This window comes from Meleagris gallopavo, chromosome 4 (assembly GCF_905368555.1).
Source record: "Meleagris gallopavo chromosome 4, MGAL_WU_HG_1.1, whole genome shotgun sequence".
Lineage (NCBI taxonomy): Eukaryota > Metazoa > Chordata > Aves > Galliformes > Phasianidae > Meleagris > Meleagris gallopavo.
The window spans coordinates 11,262,820-11,279,149 of NC_139407.1; the positions used below are offsets into that span (position 1 = coordinate 11,262,820).

At 39.2% G+C, this 16,330-nt stretch overlaps 1 protein-coding gene across 3 annotated transcripts in view; it reads right to left on the reverse strand.

Annotated features, from left to right (window-relative positions):
* The window catches only part of SLC10A7 (solute carrier family 10 member 7), a 255,974-nt gene that overhangs the window by 41,954 nt on the left and 197,690 nt on the right, over positions 1 to 16,330 (reverse strand). The window contains exon 14 of one of the 3 annotated variants that reach the window (XM_085222162.1): positions 7,430 to 7,480. The exons of 1 other annotated variant lie outside the window; for it this stretch is intronic. In XM_085222162.1, coding sequence (XP_085078288.1) covers positions 7,432 to 7,480 — 49 coding nt within the window. In that variant the 3' untranslated portion in view covers positions 7,430 to 7,431. Of the gene's footprint in view, positions 1 to 7,429; positions 7,481 to 8,789; positions 8,842 to 16,330 lie in introns of those variants that run through there. One more of the 3 variants, XM_085222164.1, reaches the window with a different exon arrangement.

The window sequence follows — 16,330 nt, forward strand, 5'->3', positions numbered from 1 at the left end:
AACTCATGAAGCAGATATAAACTCATTAACAGATATACCTATCACATCAATATGAATTGAAAATGCCTATATTAGTACTGAGGTAGCACCAACATTTTAACGAAAAACTCTTTTCTACTCTAAGTCCCTCTTTTCCTTTTTAAATAGGAGTTTTTGCTGCTGTACCTGAGAGTTAGTCCACAAATATTTTACGCAGTTATTTAATGCACTTCAGTCAACAAGAAGTACTTGAGGAACTGAAAAGGAAAGTAATCCAGAACATGCCATTCATTTACTCAGATGATCTTTCCATCCTCATCAACTAAACTCTGCTTTTTAAGTTACACATTTTGAAAGCAAGTAGCACAGGGATTTGAGCCCTACTTCCACACCTGAGAAGTCAGGGGAAGGAATATATCAGTTCCATGATTGGCAACTAAAGCAACAAGAAAAAAAAAATCCAGAAACAAACAGTTTGGCACTAAGCAGCAGCATAACTGTCACACATTGGCCATAACCAGTAATTACAATGAAATCCTGGTCCCAATTCAACATTAAAATCCTCACTGATCTGCACAAAGGCAGGGTTTTGCTCACAAAGACTAATGATTCCAGCTCTCATACACCAAAAAAGTGTTCCAAGGCTTGAGTCACTTTACTGCTTGTGACTGCTCTTTCCATCTTGTCACCAGAAGTTTTTTTCCTTTAACAGTCAAAGGAATTAATACTGTATGTTCACCTTTGCCATTACACTTTGCAGTCCAGGTGTTAGGACACAGCTAGCTGCACCTGCTTTCCATTAAATGTTTGCTGACCCATTTCCAATGCACTGCCACCCCTTACCATTTCAGTTCTGATCTACAACCTTACAAAGGTGGTACAAGGGGCTTCTTTTCTATTAAAAAAAAAACAAAAAACAAACCCACAAACATGAGTTGATATGCAAAGCTCTTGTTGGTTATTGTGGTATGTAGCATCTACGTGAGGAACACAGGTAAGTTATCACAGGTTGTGTGCTACCTCTTCTCCTCTTTCAAACCAATTCCACTTTATCTGTCCACTTAGTTATTGACAGTTTCAGACATGCAGGTAGCATAAGGTTTTGTTTTAAAGCTTTATGAAATCAATGAAAGATGATGCTGCCTTGGAAAGTATTAATAGTAGTAGACAGTAACTGCAAATTCTGCTAGTCTTCAGCTTGAGAGGGATGAAGTCATTAATTAAAATAATGCAGATTTATAAGTTATCTGCTGTTAAAAGAGAGTTAAACACTACTAGTTGGCAAACATCCCCCAGCCTGTAAGTAAGAATTAATTCCACTGGAGAAGCTTTGTTCTCTTCATGGGCCGTGGAGGGTACCAAGTTAGAGTTTATTCTAAAACACCGTATTTGCAGGTGGCTAAATCTAGCTTAGGGTAAAAGACCAACTGTTTTTTGTTTGTTTGTTTGTTTTAAACAATCATTATCATTTCATCATTATCTAAAAGGAATGCTGTGTCCTAAGCTACCACATGTACTCTGACACAGCCTACTAACGTGGCAAGGTTCAACATTCACTGACAGTACAGCTTGAACCAACTAAAGCAATTACCACCCACCTTGCCTATCATTCTTCCTTTTCTGCACCACAATAGCAAAAGCATTTGCGTAGCACAAAAGTGAACAAGACTGAATAAGAAATGTTGCTAAAATTAACTGAGGAAAAAACAAAAGCCCAAGGTCACCAATCACTCAGATGGATTTCCAGAGACCCCACAAACTGTACCTCTAAAGCAGAAAACAAGGGCACAGAGCTGTCTACGACTAAAAGGCCATTAAAACCAAGCTGATGAGACCACACACTTTGCCTGCAGTCCCCTGACTGCTGTAGATTATTAAGCATTTCACTAAACTCTCTCTCTACACAGATACCCATCTCTTAAGGAAACACTAACACATCCCCTCACCTTACTAGACTGTTGAGACTCAAAATATCATACAAGTTGATAACATACGCCATAAGCTCTGTCAGGCATATACAGTACTTAATAACAGAATCAGAAGCCCACCCACCAGTCAGACTTTCCATACTGAATCCATCTCCGATTGCTCTATACACAAGGCAGGTTACACAAAGATCTTTGTTCACCTGCAGCATATCTGAATTAACAGTTCCCCTGTTTGTTAATAACAATTTGGAAGGCTTCTGTGGTAAATCAGACTTCTATCAGGAAAAGACTATACCCACTGCAGCCAGCAGGCCAACAGCACAGAAACTTCAGCTGCCAGATCCAATAGATTTTCAGGACTCAAGAATCCTAGTAAACGTTCAGGGAAATAACCTGCTTTTTCAGATAAAAAGAGGCTGCAAACATCCTAGGTACAGTGACTCAAGCAATTACAATTCCAGCTAAAACATTCATCCCATTGAGGATTAGGGTTTTTCAGGCTGGAAAGAGATGACACCACTCTTTCTCAACATTTATTTAGATAATTCACAAGTTTGTTATTCAAAATAAATCTGTGACTATTTCTTGCTGAAGCACCCCATTATCACTGACTGAAGCTTCCGGCATTGCTTTACTAGCAGGCTGCTCCACTTACGAGCAGGTGGTATATCCCCAGTCATGAACTCCCTGAATACTGGTGGGATTGCTGCTTAAATAACAACTGTTTGACAGGAAGATATCAGGCAGGAGGCAGATTGACCATAGCAGCCTCCCAGACCCTGGCACTCTAAGAGCCAAAACTTAGTTTGGCTGTGATAAGCCTTCCAGCTGAAAAGCCCTCACCACTTGCTGCTCCTGAAATGGTGCACTGCACATTTTGTGGCTGCCACATTCCTGCAGTCACAGACATCATTCTATACTACAACCTGTTAAACCACCAACTGCTTTAGCAGTTCCAGAGCACCTACGCAAGCTATTCTACTCAGTCTCACTCTCCAATGACAGCAAGTTTTCTTCTTCCATTGGACTCCCTCCCACAGTGAAAGCTTTCTGCCCTAGTAGAGGTGAGAGAAGGATCTGGGCTAGCAGCTTCCCAATTGGAAGGTGACAAATCAGCACGGTACCCATGGAGTAGCATGAATATGAAGAGAAGGATGTTCTGCGTTCATGATACTGCATCACGACAAAATTTTTGTGGATTCTTCCAACCACACGACTGAATACATCATTGACAGCTGTTTTAACAACCCATTCAACAGATCAAAATGATACCTGTTGCTAATAATGAAGCTGAATATAACAGAAGACAATGTAAGAAGGAAACAAAAACCAATATTTACACATAAAAAATACTTGTCTCTTCCTTTCCTCCCTCATTGCATCAACGCGTAGGTTGCTAATACTTTCATACTGGATTATTTGGCAAAAGAATTTTAATGTACCTAGAGACCTCCTGTGCTGCAAACTCCTAAAAACAATTGGAAGCCTTAGTGTCCTGCTAAGCAACGCTCTTCACAGATGGCTGCAAAGTATTTAAAAGAGGGAAAAAAACAAATCAATACTGCATACCTCAATTAAACTACCACAAGACAAAATGCGGTTCTGATTCTGTCTCAGGAATGTCTCTTTAGCTTGGACCCAATTAGTGACAAAGTGAAGGCAGAGGAGAGAAAGCTCTGAGTTTATGTAATCAATACAGACTTCCAGCCTTCTTTACAATGAAAATTAAAAAAAAAAAAAGCCTCTTTCTCTGGATAGCATTTTGAAAACATTTAATTAGCATACTACATAAAACAGTATCAACCAGACTGACTTGACGTGATTCAGTGATTAAAATAATGGAAAAAAACTAACAGCAACAAAAATTAAGGTTAAGATTAAAGAGGCCTACAGTTAATGACAGGCTGAAGTTCAACTGTCACGTAACTGAGAACATTTGAGAATGGACAACAATTGAAGTCAAGCAAAGGATGAAGCCCAGATTATTATAATGAGATATGATATGTTCTTCAGACTAGCTGGAGGTTAATGTTACTTAGTTTCATATGGTTACGGATAAGTAAGTACTGCACTACTATATAGTAAAAATAATGTAGCTGGATACAGCATGCTTCACAGTGACCCAAGGTTAATGGTAGTTGCTCTTAGTATATTTAAAAGGTTTAAAAGAGATATAACAACCTCAGCATTGCAAATCAGTACAATGGCACTAGAAAATGGCACTGAAGAGGCTAGCATAATACTGGTGTTCTTGGTTCCATGAGAACAGCTTCCAGTGTAATGTATGTTTCTGTTATCTCTAATTATACTGAATATGTCCATGATTTCTTTCACTCCTGAACGGCACCACCTTTTGAGTAATAGATCATTGGTATGCATCACTCTGATAAGGTATGACACTAATATATCATTAAAGCAACAGATGTATTAGTGTAATAGATCACTGGGACAAAGCACTCTGATGATGATGAATTTCTGAGAAGATGGCACCATCCAGAAAAGACGAGGCCCAAGAGAAGACTTTTGCTCAGTTTAGTAGAATAAAACGTATGCTTTCCTGGCACAAAAGTATGATGTTCTCTTTAAAAGATGCCACTTCCCCCACACCAACCAGCACATGGAGTTGTACTTAAACAGTTAGCCACACGCAGCTCAGAAGGTACAGACCAACCACTTCTGTTCTGAGCTCTGTGTATCAAGCAACTCAAGACTTTCCATAGTCAGTGAATTACATCCCAGCTTGTGCAAAACCAGAGTGCTTTTGGGGAGTGAATCAAATAAAAGAATACATACTCTGAAAAAAAAAAAAAGGCTCAGGAAGCTAAATTGTAGTACTCCAGTCCAAAAAAAACTGTAGTTTCTGAAAGCCCTAGGCTACTTCACTTCACCAGGATGTGTACCTGGGCAGGCAGTTCAGGCATATATTTCCTAGCACATATTACTTCAAAGAAATCTCACATATTTAAATTACAAAAGTAGCAAGCTGATCGATGAATCAAAAGGTGAAGGTTGGGAACAATTAGTCCTCTAAAGCAGTCATTCCTTCTGTTTTACCCCTTTTCAGTCCATTAAGTTTCTCACACAAGTTACAACTTAAATTATAAACTAATTACTCTGAATTTTTCTTTAATAATAGTTCAAACATCAAGGTCCAGATTACAATACCTTCAGTCATTCAGAGTTGTGCTTTATCCCCTAGCCTTCATAAAGCTACAGGGTATTCAGATTCAGTGATGATCACAGTCTGGTCCTAAATGAAACTGAATTGAGTTGTGATAATAAGTATTTTGGAAATAATGCTAAACAACTAGAATACTGAAGGGTAAAAGCTGAATAGCTGTAGAGAAGGAAAAAAGAAAAAGCAAGCAGAGAGAATAAAAGCAAAAACAGTTAAAAGAAAGGAAATAAAAGAGACATGATTCCCTTGTACTGCTCCAGCATCCAGTTGGTTTTGAGATTTCAGAGGTTACCTTCTCAACTAGTTCATGAAATGATGTTCAAATAACATTTTCTCCATGAATAAGTCTAATTCTTTTCTAAACTTTCGTATGCTAGTGAGATTATCTAGACCATCACATTTTAATTTTATGAACCTCGACTGCATCTCCCCTCAGATTCTCAAGTCTTCTCTTCAAAATAATTTCAGCCATTTTTTTTTAATAGATCTCCCTTCACAACACTGCTGCTCCATCCTCAAAAACATTGATTCACCTTCTCTGTATGTTCTCTAATCCCACTGCCTCCTTAGTGACATGAGAAACCAGAGCTGCACACATAAATGAACATGTGAGCGCATCAGAGCCTGCATAGTGACTAAGAAGTCACCTGTCTTTTGTACTCACTATTTTTCTTCGCTGTTTTTTGTTTGTTGGTTTGGATTCTTTATGCTGCCACAGCAACTACAATGTCTCTAACACCTCTTCCCCAAGTTCAGGAGCACCAGAAACACCTAAGGAAGAGCTTCATTGTTTTCCACAAAATCATGTTTACCTACACTAAAACCTGCAACCTGGTGCTCAGTGATGTCATTCCTTATTGTTTTTATAATAGATGGTGCTCCACCATTATATGCCAGGAATAACAGTAGGGCTCACAGGTCTGTAACTCCCAAGATCCTGTACAGAGTCCTTTTGTTAGATGGAAGGTAGCGATTTTGTAGAGGGCCATCCGCTTGCCTTCCAGCACAGTTGCAGTTCATCATGTGCTTTTCTTCAAAAGCTCACTCAAATTCAATACAGTTACAAGCCTTCGAAAAAAAAATATATTTGCATGGAAAAACCGTTGGAACAAACACCTAAAACCTCAAAAATGCCAACCTCACCGCATACTTGAACTTAGAAGACTCAAACTAGTGAGTCAGAGAGCAGGTCCAAATCTAAGGCAGCTCACAAGGACATGCTTCATTATAACCACCCTCAGTTTGCAGGACAACAAGAGTTAAAACAGGGTCCTCATCAGATCACTGACACATAGGAATCCACACAGCAAAGGAGAGAAATCTGTTCAAGCGAAAAAGAGCTAAAACAAATGAAGATGAGGCAGGGATTGGATGAGTTGCCTCTGGCTGTGAAAAGCAAATGAACAAACAGTAAGATAAGGAAAACCAAATGAATCAGAGTAAGACCATCCTCCACCCAACATTTAACCTTCTACCTACTGTTGTCTGACCCCAGCCTGATCCTGCCAGCCCCTCTCCAAAGGCCTCATTTTGAAACCTCTAGGTAATTTTTGTTGCTGCCAGCTTAATTCTTTCCACCTGGAGCTGCCTGAGCCTGCAGGAGGAGGAGAGGAGCAGGTGGCCTGCAAAGAGGCCTGATCAGGAGGGAGGCACAGCTGAGGCAGCCTGCAGCAGGTGGCAGGGCATGGAGCCTGGCCCTCAGAGACAGCCCAAAAGCCTTTCAGCCACAGGCTGATACAACTGCAGTATAAACAGCCATTAGCTGAATTAATTCAACAGTTGGGCTCCCCAGTTTGAAACCAACCTAACACTGACTTCTGATACTTGCTGGGGGAAACTGGGCACCACAGGCATAGGGCTGACCAACACCTTATGGCCACTATGTAGCTACCTACTGGAAAAAGTTTTAACTTTTAGATTAGTCAGTGTCTAGTTAGCAAAAAAATACTTTCTTTTTTTTTTTTGATTCAGCATAAGTTTAGTTTTATCCTATGTCCCTCTCCCCCGCTCGCAAATTCTTTCTAAAACACGTCAAATAGTAACAAAACTATTTTATGCTTGGCTTTTTTCCTCTATTATTTTTTCTTCTTTCTTCCTGTGTTGTCCTCGCTTCTCCTTAGCCTTCTCTGGTTAATACTTCATTTTTACATTAATTTCACCTCCTAGTAATGGGCAATGTAACATACACAGTTTTCAGTGAAAACCACTGAAAAAGCAAGGAAAAGAAATCAGAGTAAACGGAGTGGGAAAGAATTAACATCCGTCCCGTAAGTTTTCTTTAGACTGATGATCTCCTGTTGTATTTCAAAAACTGAAGATAAAAAAGGCACTTCATTTTACTTACATTTATAAACAGCCTTTGCACCTCTCTTCAGTGGAGAAAAAGGCTAAAAACCTGCAGCAAACAAGATATAAAGCAGTACATTTTTAATAATCTCTCATGCTTTCCTCAGAGAAAAACCTCAAAACAAACAAACAAGGTTTTAAAACAGAAATTAACCAAATGTTTTTTTCAACTTGCAAATCATATTGAAAATTTAAAACATTCTCTCATGCACACCTCATCAGTTCCAGAAGGAGACCAAAAGAAAGACAAAAAAGAAATCTGAACAAGCAAAAAAGATACACGTAGACAAGAACAACTAGCAATTTTAAAAAATAAAAGGATAAAAAAAAACAGCTATTTCTTAAGACATTCATTTTGAGTTTATGGGAGAGATGAAAATAGAAAGCATCGAAACACATTTTGGCAGTCGTAGAGAAAGGCAACAGCAAATCAGTTCTAAAAACCCCCCCCCAAAAAAAGAGATTGCCACAGACTTGTTAAAGAAAGATTTGCTTACCCATCCCAAGGATAATGGCTCCCCAAATACTTCAAAAGAAGGGAGCTCCAACTAGAAACCCTTCTCTTATGGCAGCCAGTCCTTAAATGAAGCTTGGGGAGGGGCAGAAGGTAATTTGACATGAATTGCTTTCACCTGTGATCCCAAGGCTAGCTGTGTCCCTTCACCAGGTGTGCAATCATTGGTTCAAGCCATGATTTAGCAAACCTCATGCAGTGGTAAGAGAACAACTACCTGCAGTCTTTTGTTATCTCACAGAATAGTTTTTACTGAGATGCAACTACCTAAGAAGGACTGGAGATTTATCTTTTCTTAGTCTGATTCTTACATCCCAGATCAAAGCAGAAGACTGCTGTGTATCGTTGCTTTTAAAAGCAAACTCAGGACTATAAAATATGTTGTAAATAGGAAACTCAGCTCTACCTATCCTGGTAGAATTTCTGTCCTTTCAGATACCAGTTGAGAGCTCAGATGAGGAATGCCACCTTGGAGAATTTCCATCTCTTTTTGTGGTTTGTAATAAGCACAGGTTGATTGTTATCCTTTGTATTTCGCAAGAGTCACTAAGGATATGTAAAGAAGTTCGGGCATCTGTAAACACAAAAGTGCTTGGAAACCTCTGGTAAAGGTGGTCGTTTTGCCAGACTTACCCTTTGCATCCTGTAGTTCCCAGCACTGTCCTTTTGACAATATTTCCTAGAGTATTCACAGAATTATTTCGAAGGACGATGGAGTGGCACAAATGCTAATTGACTTGTGCTGTTGCAATAATCCATGACTGTATACATACAGACAGCACTGTCTGCAGCCAAATGTACGCATGCATTTGCAAGTGGAGGCAAGGATTTGAATTCATAACCTGGTCTTCACTCGGAGTTAAAGGATCATACTGCTATTTGTGAGCATCTTTACCCTGTTGAGGTAAAAAGTAGCAGTGCATTTTCACTTTGGTGGCCAGAAGGATGTTATGTTCCCAGACAATCCCACTACTGGAAAAAACACCACGGTTTCTTTATGGCTTTCTGGTTATCTGTGCAGATACTGGTGCTGTTCTACTGAACAGCTGAGCCTGGTGTCAGACTTAACTCTCTCAGTGCCTCAGCTCATGGTGCTCTCCATGTACACACCATTATTTTTTTCCATCGCTTGTCTGACATGTCTAATAACTGGAGATACAGTTTACAAGCATATTTAAACTATTTAAATTTGAGCATGAGGTGAACTACTCCAAGCACCATTAACAACACTTAATAAAGAGAACATGTTCACAAGTGTTCTAATGTAGCAAATCCTTTTTGATACATTAATTTCTAAGCTTTCTAGCTAGTCTAATACTCCAATCTAATGTGACCCTTTAGGATTTAAACATGAACTTAGAAGGATGTTCAGTGCTTATACTTATTAATTTTATAACAAGGGATACGAAGGATGTATTTCCAAAAACTTTCTGGAGGACTGTATTAACCATATTCCCTATCGAGGCAAGAGAGCTTACCTGCCATACCACCTGAATAAGAAAAAACCCCGTAGATAGCTGAAGGCACTCCTGGTTACCTTCAATAATTTTTCCGCAAACCAAGAGTGCTAATTCTAGTGGGGAAAAAAAAAATAAAAGTTTCAAGCATCCTTTAAAGGACTACGCAAAGCATTTACTCTGATTTTGATGCACCTATTCTGTGGTGCTGGGGAAAACATGAGTACTACAGGGATAAATGACTCGTGCAAGGAGACATATCTCCATTCCAGGAGCAACCAAGAGGCAGCCTGTTTATCTATTCACTCACTTCAACTCTTTTTCACCTCTGTGTGCAGCCTATGACCCACACTTGAAACAAGATGTCCCCATTTATTTGCATGGAAGTAGAGATGCCTACTGTAAGTGATCTGAATGACCTCCACAGTGGTGACAGAACACAAGGTAAAACAAAATCGTAAAGCCAGCTCGAGAGGGGTAGTGCCATTTCTTTGATACCTTCCTAGCAACTAGAGATGTAACAGGAAAGAAACAGTTTTAGTGTCTTTCTGATGTGGAATACTGCATAGCCAAACCAGAACACCATTTATGACACCGTAACATGAGACAGAGACAACAAAATGGAAACATGAATCCACATCTTGTTAACACTGCTGATACAGCTACAATAGCAGAATATTTTAATGCTGAAAGATAAGAAAGTAATCAAAGTAATAATCAGCATAAACACACACTCAACCCAAATAATCAAACTTTTTGAATATTAAAAAAAAGATTGTATGCTGATTTTTCTATTTTGCAAACACAGAACAGCTATATCATTTAAAAGAAATCAAGGGGATGAGTCACATTTCTTTAGAATGCCTGTATTCCTATTGTTTAATAAAAATGTTACCGTGTGAAGACATAATTTAGTTTTGTTTTCTCATAGTAGAAATGCAGAATAACAAAGATGAAATTAAGTTGCACGTACTAGCTCTTATTGTCTTTCATTTCTGAATATCCCAAAGTATTTTCTATACCATAAGGGTCAGTAAGACCGGACCCCAGCAAGAGTCAGTGTGAAGCTGCATGAACTGATGCTAAGCTGCTCAGGACAAGCAGCAAGAATGCCATAGCTAACTGACACAGATTTATGAAGACAGAATTAAATTACCTAAAAAGGCTTGGGAAGGGGCAGTACTGCTACTCTTACAAAGAACCTGATCTGCCCCATACTTTCAGCACACCACACTTGACAGCTAGGTATTTGTCAACTACTTTTAATTTGTTGTGCCTCTATGCATATGAATGAGGAATCATCACAATAGAACTTTTTCAGCTTAAAGAAGCCCAGGTTAGTCATAGAACCAAGGTGGTACCAGCTCATAAATATGTTTTTCATTCATTAAGTATATTTTAATTCATCATTTAATTAATTACTAATTTCTAAACTATATACTTTCGGGTTCAAGTATTGGATAGACTGAGCAGAGGTGAAGTGTTGCCAGACATCATTAAAGGTGTTAAGATCGGAGGCAGCCTAGGCTGCAGCAATCACACCCTGGTTGAGTTTGCAATCCTGATGAACACGGGCCTAGCAAAGATTGAGGTCAGGACCCTGAACTTTGGGAGACTGAACTTCAGTCTGTTTAAGGAATGGTTGGAGGAGATCTCCCGGGAAGCTGTCCTTAGAGACAAAGGAGTGGAAAAAAGCTGGCTGCTCTTTAAGGATGCCTTTCTGAGAGCATAAGAGCTCTCCGTCCCTCAGAAAAAGAAAGCAGGCAGGGGAGGCAGGAAGCCCACATGGCTTGGCAAGGACCTGCTGTAAGAGATTGTACCAGCTGTGGAAACAAGGGCACATCACCTGGGGAGAAAACAGGGATGCTGTCAGGACTTGCAGAGAAGACATTAGGAAAGCCAAGGCACAGGTAAAACTGAATTTGGCAAGGGATGTTAAAAACAACAAGAAGGGATTCTAAGGGCTAGAACAGGCAGGCCAAAGAGATTGTACCTCCTTTGGTGAATGAGAAAGGAGAACTCGTTACAACAGATATGGAGAAGGCTGTGGTACTAAATGAGTTGTTTTTTGTTTTTTTTTTGCCTCAGTCTTCACTGGCAGCCAGCATTCTTGTATTTCTCCCATCCAGAGGATGGCCACAAAGATGATCAAAGGGCTGGAGCACCTCCCCTACAGGGAGGGACCGAGGGACTGGGCTTGTTCAGCCCGGAGGAGAGAAGGCTGTGAGGAGACCTCATTCCAGCCTTTCAGTATTTAAAAGGAGATTGGAACATGACAATCCTTGGAGTTCCTTCCAACCCAAGCCACTCTATGATTCCATAAGAATCAGCAAAAGTATGTGACTAAAGAAGACAGAAATGGGGAGAATTAATGGGGGAGAAGAAACTGCAAAAAGTAAAGAAATAAATTTTAATAATAGCTTGACAATTACAATTAAATAATCCAAAGCTCAAGCTGAGCATTTTTGTTACACACAGCATGAATGATGTTTGTACTTTGGAACCTTTAAAATATTTAAGCAGAGAAGAAATGAAATGAACTGCAACCAGTTAAGGTCATCCATTTAGGATAAAATTGATAAAATATTAAAATGAAAGAAATAAATTTTCAAACAGAGATACTAAGGCTTCGTAGAGATTTATTATTCAAAGCAGAGGAACATGCATGACCTCTAGGCCATTACATAATGGAGAAAGTGGATACAGAAGTTCAAATGAGCAGGAACCGAAGGCTGCAAAGGCAAAAAGAGAAGATGGATTGAATATTCTCTAAGCCAGGGCTTTGCTTCCTGGGTACTGTGGCTGGGCCCCAGGATTAAAGCATTGCATTCTCACAGCTAGCTATCAGACCCCACTATTACACTGGGCTTGAAAACTTTGGACCAATTGTATATTTTTAATCACGAGACTGATTTTGTGTCTAGCTGAGATTGTTTGCTCCCAATGGCTAGTATTTAAAACAAGGGTGCTCCCAGACTGCTCAGTTTCAGTGCAAGGCCTTATTTTGAATTGTGACTACCCTCAGATTTTGTAGAGCAGCCTGACATCAGGACAGCGCAGGCTGGCCAAGGCACGATGCATTATACTTCACTCTTTCTATGGGCAGCTTTGCTGGCTGACAGCCAGCCTTCTTCTCCTTCACCTCTGCCTTATCAGGGCTTAAAGATGCTCAGTTCAGACTTTGGGCATCTTCATCAATGGAAATGGTCTTAACTCTCACAGTAATTTTTCTTAAAAAAAAAAGTTAAGACCAGAGTCGTTAACAGGGTTTACTACACAATGCTGTTCTACTAAGTTCTCAGCTTTTCTGTGTATGAAGTATTTGGGATAAATCTTCCCTAAATGAAGCAGCAGCTCCCTGAAACAAGCAGTATCTTTATATCCTTTTGAAATCTATGGAAGAGATTTTGTTCCTTTGAAAAACTGATACCTGACTTGAAGGCCCCTTGCCTCTAAGCCCAGAGTTCCAATGCAACTCCACCACTCTCCTCTTGGTAAAAAATACTCAAAAAACATATATCCAGAAGAGCTGCACCTAAAATAAGTCTGAGAGGGATAGGCATCAAAAAGGTGCCTATCATTTGCTAGCATTAGGTGACATGATAGCAAAGCTTTTTCTGTGTATTAGCCTCCCTATAGGAGGATATGCAGAAACATCTAAAATATTAGGAAAATAAGTGTAACTGACAGCCGTTTGTGATTTTAAGTCCTCCTCCAATGTATTTGATCATCTTCCCATTCCTACTCAGCTGTAATTACTCCACATGGAAAATAAATCTTTGCATTTGCAGAGCAAGCACTTATTTCAAAACCTCTAAGCTCCTTCCAAAATTAAGTATAAACATTATTAGCTTGATTTTATGGATTGTCCAAGTGGAAAGATAGGGACAGTTTAAAAATGAGGTAGAATCAAGGATGTCGACAGAAACTGTGGTGCTACTCCTCTGTTCAGGGCACTGCAGCAGGCTTCTCTAATTACTTCTGGCAAGATGCTTACTTACCTCAGTGGAAAATGGGGATAATGAAATGGGTCTGACCTTTTGGAAATGGTACGAATGCAGTCTTTATACAGCCTACAGAGGATGGAGATTTCACTGGAAGAAGCAAGACAGAAGTTCTCAGCCTGGCCCTATATTTCAGGAGAAAATAGATCCCAGAGGTCTCTCTCAATTTTCACAGGAACTAACTTTGGGGGGAAAAGGGATCAACTGGGTTCAAAATATCAATTAAAAAAACCTACCTTTTCACCCCAATTAGCTTGCACAACTGAAAGAACAGCTAACTATGAAAATAACTACAATTTCTTAAAAAAAAATTGCTACTCTTGCCCTTTACAGATGACTTACATTTAACATTTTAGTAGTATAATTAATTTTCAGGAATACAAAGAAATATGAGGTGTTTAGGAAAAAGTACAATAATGTTCTTCAGGCTCTTAACATTACTCCCTCTAATAACATGAATGTTTTTCATCACATTTTAGTTTTCAGTTCTGTCATAACAGAACTGTTCTGTGTCCTGCATTTCTAGTCCAACAGATAAGAAATCTGTTGTTCTAGTTCTAAAGTAATGCTTTTTCATTTGAGTAAAAGTGAGTTTTTGCTGACACAACTACACTAGCCATGCTGATTAAAACAGAGGTCTATGTTACCCAAGTACCTTTCCTCCAGAAGAAGCTAATAGCAAATGCCTAAAGCAGTGAATAAGAGAGGGAAATTTAAGGTAACATTCTCAGTACCGTTCCGTAGTTTCTAGTGATTCAGGAATTTTCTTGAGATAGAAATAGTAGCTACATACTTGAAAGTCTCCAGCATGTTTCCCTTCATTAAGTTGTTTAATTACATTTTTGTTATACGAAGAATACATTCAGAAAATCTGTGAATTTCTGTTCCTCAAAAGTCTGGGAAAAGGGTAAGGCTGTAAAAGTAGTAAGGGTACCCTTTTCAAATAATGCAGGAAACAAATCCAACAAGCCTAGAATCAGATGATTTGAAAAACTTGCACTAAATTTCTTGAATTTTTGCAGAAACAATCTGCTATGCCTTCAGTGCAGACAAAGAAATTTTGTAGCCAACATCATTTTAAAAAAATGAGATAAGCGTGTGTGTGTTGAGAAAGGGGATAATAGAGCTTTCTATTAATGGAAAGCAGTCTGGCTGCAGTCTGAACTGTGGTGTCTTCCCTCCCCATAATCATGGCATTAATTACTTCATAGGTCAAATTATGTTTCTCTTTGAAGAGTTGGGCTGTCTACGTGGACCAGGGCACGCATATTTAGACCCGCTATATCCTCTAGCAAGGGATTTTATTCTTGCTTGATGCATGTGGGCTAACAATTTAGATTTTCAGCAAAGACCAGTCTCTTTTCTCTCTTGCACAACGACAGTCTGCTTCCATAATACACAGAACAAGCATACATTAATTGAATCTGAGGGCAAGTATACTTCCTTCTTCAACCATATGGACAGGATTTTTCTTTAAAATAAAAAGGCCAAAAAGGGACTGGAACAATGCCCAAAGGGGAGAATAAAGACAGACACTTAATGGTGAGCTCACTAGATTTATAATAGCAGGGGACACTATCATCCTTTCCAGCCAGCTACCCAGTTAGCAGTAATGCTTATATCACAGGAAAGGCCCAGGAGATTCTTCTTCAGAAAATAATGGATACAGCTATTAATATACTGGGGTTGCCGCAGCCATCCACTTCAGATATTGATCATAAATTACATTGTTCAGATACAAAATTACATAATCCAGGCAGGCGATCAGAAAAGCTTTTATTGTGTGTGTGTCTATCACTGTTATTCAGAAGAGTTGCACTGAAAAGTTTGAAGAAATTAGAGTCTCCAAACAGCCATGAGATTTGAATAAAAATAATATTAATTATTTAAGCATAAGAAGGGCCTGGTTGAGAGAGAGGCTAAGGGCTCATCATGGGAAACATGCTGGTCCATACACTGACCCTACCCTATAGTTTCCAGAAATAGCTTGTGAAAAAATTATGACTGTAATGGAAGACACAGGTAAATTGTGAAGAGGCAGAGAACATCAACAGATTGTAACAGCAAGGTGAAAGCCCTTTCACAATAGGCCCAGCAGTCCAGAAGCAAACTATTTCAAGATGAACAGTCTTGGTCTCAAATATTTACAGTGTTAGCTTACTACTGTGCAAGTAGATGTGGAAATTTTGTGGTCCAAAGCTTAACATGGGAAGCACGATGGGGGAACAGAAAGGAAACCTGAAAATCCCAAAGCTGCTAACTCTAAAAGCATTACAAATACCACAAAGTTGTCTTAATAATTATAGCACTTCAGAGACTTGTAATATTGCAGTCGTCCGATTTGTCTGCTGGTGTTGAAACAAACGGTTCTAATGCTATTACATTTTTATCAATCACAAAGGTTAGGAATTTTTTTGTATAATGACAACAAATACTCTCATATTACCGCAGCTATGGGAGCTGAGAGTTGCAGAAGGCCTTCAAATCATGGCCTTGTGATAAGATTGCGACTGAACTCCACAACATTTCTGAACCCTCTGTAAGCTCCTGTCTTCTGATCTCCGAATGAGCACATAGCACAAGAATTCCCACTGAAGTTAAGAGTCCTTTACCACAGGTGGCTGGTGCTTTGGAGGATCAGACCATAAGCAAAGCTTACATATTAATAGAATAAGAACGCTGTACCCTTTTAACCGTATAAGAATCTTTAACTCCACCTGTTAAAAAAAGAAGTCAAAGAGGATAAACATAATACAGGAACTTTGAAAAATTCCCTTACTTTCTGGCACACAGATTCAAGTCGCAGGGTCACCAAACCCTTTCACCTTTCTCAGATAGATAAGATGACTACTGCAATATTTAACACAAGATAAGCCACACAAGCATTTGACTGGATTTGACCTCTTGGACCGCTTACAAATCCA